This window comes from Bacillus rossius, chromosome 2 (genome assembly GCF_032445375.1).
Source record: "Bacillus rossius redtenbacheri isolate Brsri chromosome 2, Brsri_v3, whole genome shotgun sequence".
In the NCBI taxonomy this organism is placed as follows: Eukaryota; Metazoa; Arthropoda; class Insecta; order Phasmatodea; family Bacillidae; genus Bacillus; species Bacillus rossius.
Window position 1 is genome coordinate 27,825,452 of NC_086331.1, and position 5,396 is coordinate 27,830,847.

Genomic DNA, 5,396 nt, shown 5'->3' on the forward strand with positions numbered 1-5,396 from the left:
GGCAACGGATATTGCTTCCACAGAAGCCACCAGCAGACTGACCTCTGATGGGGCTTTCGTGGAAAATTGCCCCTCTCGATGGAATATTGCTCCTCTCGATGGAAACTCGGCCCCACTAGATGGAAATTTGGCCCATCTTGGAAATTTGTTTCTTTTGGAATTTTTTTTCGGGAAAATAGGAAATTTTTCCTAAAAAAAGGGTAATTTTCCCCTCGAAATAGGGAAATTTCTAAAATATTTGAGGAATGTTGAGTAATATTTTAGGAATTTTGAAGGTCAAGGTCATCCAAGATTTCCACCGTGATTTTAGAGGTTGGTTGTTCTTTGACCCCACCACCACAGCCTAGAACCTGAGCTCGGATCCCCCCAAATTATATTAGGGGAAAGGCACCTAAGAGTGCGCACCTAACAAACAATAGTCATATGTGACTACATTTTAAATTAACAATAAATGTTTGAGTCAAATTCGGTTTTATTAATCTATTATGCATTCATCTACATATGTTCAATTATGTGAAAACTGTTCATATTGTTATAAAACACACAAAAACAAATACATGCAAATGCGCACTCTTAGGTGAGCTAGCCCCTAAGAGTGCGCATTGTTTACCCTAAGAGTGCGCACTTAACACAGATCACAAGTAAATGTTACAGATCCTTCAAATGACGAACACTGCTCATGCCACCACTGTTGGCATTTAATACACTGTATCCAGTCTTCTGAGATTGGTTCAGTATATCTCTCATCACATCCTGGACAGAGTACATCACTTTCCACTGTCTTTGAAGTTTTACGCTTTTTCAATGGACCTGATGATTTTCCTTTCTTATTTGACTTCTGTGAATCTTGTGAACGTTTCTTTTCACTCTCCAGCAAAAGAGCATTTTTAAACGGCGAGCTTGTCATTACTTCCGATCGCCTGGCTTTCCTTTGTCTCTTGACTGTTGTGTCTGCTTTGGGAACAGGTACGATGCTGGCTGGAGAGATTCCCTTTCCCTCACTCTGATCTACCTTCATAGGACTATTATTTACAATGCAGGTGGAAGAGTTAATTTTCTTAACATTTTTCTCACTTGATACACCAGCTAGCATTTGGCAACCCAGATTAATTTCACTAGTGGACAACTCGACACCACTATCGATCGGCATATCATTCTCATCAGCGTTAGAAAACTCCAATCCAGCTACATGGACAATATTACTGGTCGACGGTATTTGGTCCAGCATTGTTTCATTATTCTCACTAGACACCAAACATTCCATATCAACTTGAAGATTTTCAATAGTTGATGGGGATGTGTCAAAGCTAGAAGGCATGATGGGGTTTTTCACAGTTTGTACAGAAGTATCTGGAGCAACAGGAACCACCTCGTTGCCACTGTCCATTGGCTCCTCTAGATTTGGCCTGTCAGTCACATGAGATGGGATGAAATCCTCGTCGCTGAACACATCAGGGTTATAAGGATAAATTCCTGTTGCACGAAATGAATTCTTTGCTTTCTCCATGGTGGCAACCTTCTCATATGAATTGCGGAACAAAAAACAAATGTCAGAATTGGAAATTGCACGGCCGGGGTGGTTGTGCATCCATTTCTCCGCTTCAATAGCAAACATTTATTTCAGAGGGCCGAAGAATCCTCGATCGAGAGGTTGCAGTTTGTGTGTAGCATGGGGAGGGAGTGGAAGAAGTGTGATATTGTGCTCTCGGCAAAAAAGAACAGCCTCAAGAGAATAGTGGGATGAGTGATTATCTAGAATTAGGAGTACTGGGTCATCCTCAGATGGTTTGACATAGGTCTTGAAATGTTTAAGCCAGACCAAAAACAGATCGGAATTAATGAAGCCACTATCAGATATCATGTGCAAAGAACCTTCAGGAGCATCTTTAAATAACTCTTGTTTCATTCTTTTCCTGGCGAAAATAATCGCAGGGGGCACATAGAAACCAACAGGATTCATGCAACAAACTACTGTCACAGTTTGTCCTCTCTCTGCTGAAGACACTTTGCTGACTGAACGTTTGCCTTTGGGAGAAAGTACTTTGGGAACTTTGTTTGGGACACACGAGATTCCACTTTCATCCATATTGAATATACGATGAGCATGAAATTTCTTTTCATCTGACACTTGTTTCAAGTTATGGAAAAACCGCTGACACTGTACTCTGTTAAATCCAATGGCACGGCCAAGACTGCATTTTTCGGGTGCTCGAAGGGACAAATTCTGCCTCTTGCAGAAATCTTGCACCCAGTGTCGCCCTGCTGCCTTTGTCACATTGTTGAACCTGTGTGGAATATTGTTTAGAGTCGCATACTCAAAAGCCAAACTCATCAGTTGCTTTCTCCCTATGCCATAGAATCGGCTGTCCAAATCCCTTATGTGGTCTGCTAGTTCTTGCTCTTGAGCCGGTGTAAAAACTCGTTTCAATCTTCCTAGTGACACTGGTATGGATCCCTGAAACAATCATCGAACTCAACTCAGGATAAGATATCAGGAATCTACTTACTAATGAAAATAAATGACAGCTAGGAAAGGCAAGGAAGGAAATATTAGTGGGTCAATCTACCCTAACAGCGCTTCAAAGAATGGAATGTTATGTAGATGAAACAGCAATGAAATGAGTAAGGAGACACACAAACAAGAAAACAAAAATATCCATTAAACTGACACAGTACATTATTTTTCTTTACGACGAAATCGACTGAATTTAGCCTAAATCATTAATTCTGTGCTAGCGATGGCCAGTTTTCGAATAGTAATCGCTAAATAATAACTAAATATACAAACGACTGCTTTAATTATGCAGGCTTAACAAACCTTATTTTTGTATAATGGGAAATGAATTAACATTTTGTTAAGTAAGCCTAGATAACTGACAAGGAATTAAATTAATGCAAGTTTATTATATTTATAAAAATTCTAAAGTAGGTAATAATAAATTATCTCAAATTTTCTTTATTGTAACTTAGCAATTTTATGAAATATATATAAATTGTTGTGTATTTTTTACAAAAAATGTAATTAATAATTTTGTTTTGGAACATTATGTATGGGAAGTCAAGTAATTGCTATTGATTGGCCTATACTAGGTTGGTCTCAATTTGGCCGATTTCAACTCACTACTAATTCTAATGAAGACTCGGACTAAGAAACATGAATAAGTTCATGCATTTAAGTTACATTTATCAAAATAATACAATTATTGCTAATTAAATAGTACTTACTGCTTTTAGGCGTTTCCTTAGCGTAGATTCCTTTGTGCCCAGATCCTTTGCAACTTTTCGTTGACTTTCCCCATTTAGTATTCTGTTTCTTGCTTCATTTAAGATTTCTTCTGAAAATATTAACTTTCTTTCCGATTTTCTCTTATAAGAAGATGACATTCTGAAACAAATATAGGCCTATTTGATTAAAATTGTTCATTTTTGCATTAATATAAACTTGTCCCAAAGAGTACGCAAGGTGCTCCAAAGAGTGCGCGCGCACTCTTGTGGACAAACTTTGTGCGCACTCTTAGGGAATGAACACGAAGTATCTAAAAGAGTCGACAGATAGCAGCACATACCGTAAAAGCTAATATGGCTTTATCGACACGAATGCTGAAAACCAAAGCTGCTACGTAATATAAAGATAATGAACGCATCTCTGTTTACCTACTTGCTATAGCTTAAGTTACCCGATAAAAATATTACATGAAAACAACAACAAATGAACTCTCACCTTTCAAATCTACAAATAATCTTGTGCAGCTGCAAGTTTCACGCCACTCGTTTGTCACACAGTAACGAACAATCTGAGGCTATACACTTTTTTTTTCAATGTTGCCAACTGTAAGAAAATAGCAATGCGTACTCTTAGGGGATGCGCACTCTTAGGTGCCTTTCCCCTACTCATATCAATTGAGTTGACGAAAATAGTAGCATGAAAAGTTTTCTGCATCCAAAATCAAACTGTCGTTGTTAGTTACATGCTTTAGAATAATCTGCCATAGACAATGTATACAACTTTACCTTAGTAGCATACAATATTACACAAAGAGAATACATATTATTACTGGAACTTTATATCAGGAACTGCTTTTCTGCAAAGAAAAACAAATAGAATTTAGTTATTTCTGTAAGTAATGTAACCTTACAGATTGCCGTTTCAAGGCAAACGTTATCAAAATTTGCTTTTGTTAACTTGGTTTGAATTAACAACAAATAAATCACTAAAACGTCGAACCAATATGTTGCGTGCCACTGCACAAGATGCAGTATTTCGGTACTATCACTTAACTCTCATTATATATCAACGAAGTTCACAGTCACTAACGCGTGTGCCTCCCCATCATGTGAAATCACTCATGAGATTGTATTTTACTTCAAAATAGTTTCATGAATTATTGTAGGCCTACTTCCCCGATGATAGGCCTAAGTTGATGCTCCGAGTTCAGCATGCTTTCATGATTTTTAGCCTCGTAGATCTTTGGTGAAATATTACGGAGTAATCTAACTTGAAGGTATCCGCGAACATCACTCATCGATGACGCACTGCTAAGGAACACCGGTAGTGGGATGATGGATCCACTTTTCGCCGCTCCGTACGGAATAATCCTGGACAGCTACTGTGTATGGTGCGATCACCTACTCGTTGCTGGTCGTCACGCACTGTCGTCAGTTCGGTTGCTATTGCAGTAATCTCCACCGAAACGCACGACAATCACTACTATTACAGTAGTGTTGTATTTATTTAGCCCAGTTCTTGCCATCTATTACACCATTCCATATTTACGATTCCTTGTCCTATGGTGGTCAAAATTATCCAACCTAACAGTGCACTTGCTAGCATGACTCTACAACATTTTGAATTTCCTCGAAAATTCATATACCATATTATCTAGATATTCAATTATAAGTCAGTGTCATATTCCAATCGTTTTAAATTAGCTACAATCTATATCAAAACCTTCTTTGTCACTAGTTTTAGACTAGGTAACACAATGTTATCCTAACTCAGAATTTCCTCATTCTAGCGTAAAAGTTGTGCTCTAAAAATGGGAATTGTGAGGATTTCCCTGTTTAATCCGTTTACCGTACTTGGCTACTACAGATAGAACTGTTAGAGAAATGTAAAAAAAATTTCCATGGCCCAAAAATACCACATCCTGGGCTTTACTACAGTTCAAAAAACCTTTCCTACTTCATAGTATGGTTCTCGAATAGCAGTTATTTCTAGGTATATTACAACATAACATCAGCGATTAAACGTGCCTCCTATTTTCAGAATATTTCGATAATATTTGAAACGCCCCTCGTGCCTCAAAGTTAAATTATTTTAATTTAATTTTAAAAAAACCTTGGAAACTGCTGGGCAAAATATTAAGAAAAATAAAGTTACTGACCAGAAGTGGCAC

The 5,396-nt window shown here is 37.8% G+C and overlaps 1 protein-coding gene across 1 annotated transcript; it reads right to left on the minus strand.

The window, feature by feature from the left end:
* Window positions 1-1,615: 1,615 nt before the first annotated feature.
* On the minus strand, window positions 1,616-3,871 carry LOC134528868 (uncharacterized). The gene is made up of 2 exons (XM_063362535.1): window positions 3,226-3,871; window positions 1,616-2,455 (listed from the first exon to the last, which is right to left on the minus strand). The coding sequence occupies exons 1-2, from the start codon at window positions 3,382-3,384 to the stop codon at window positions 1,616-1,618; spliced, it is 999 nt and encodes a 332-aa protein (XP_063218605.1). The 5' UTR covers window positions 3,385-3,871.
* Between the last annotated feature and the right edge of the window lie 1,525 nt (window positions 3,872-5,396).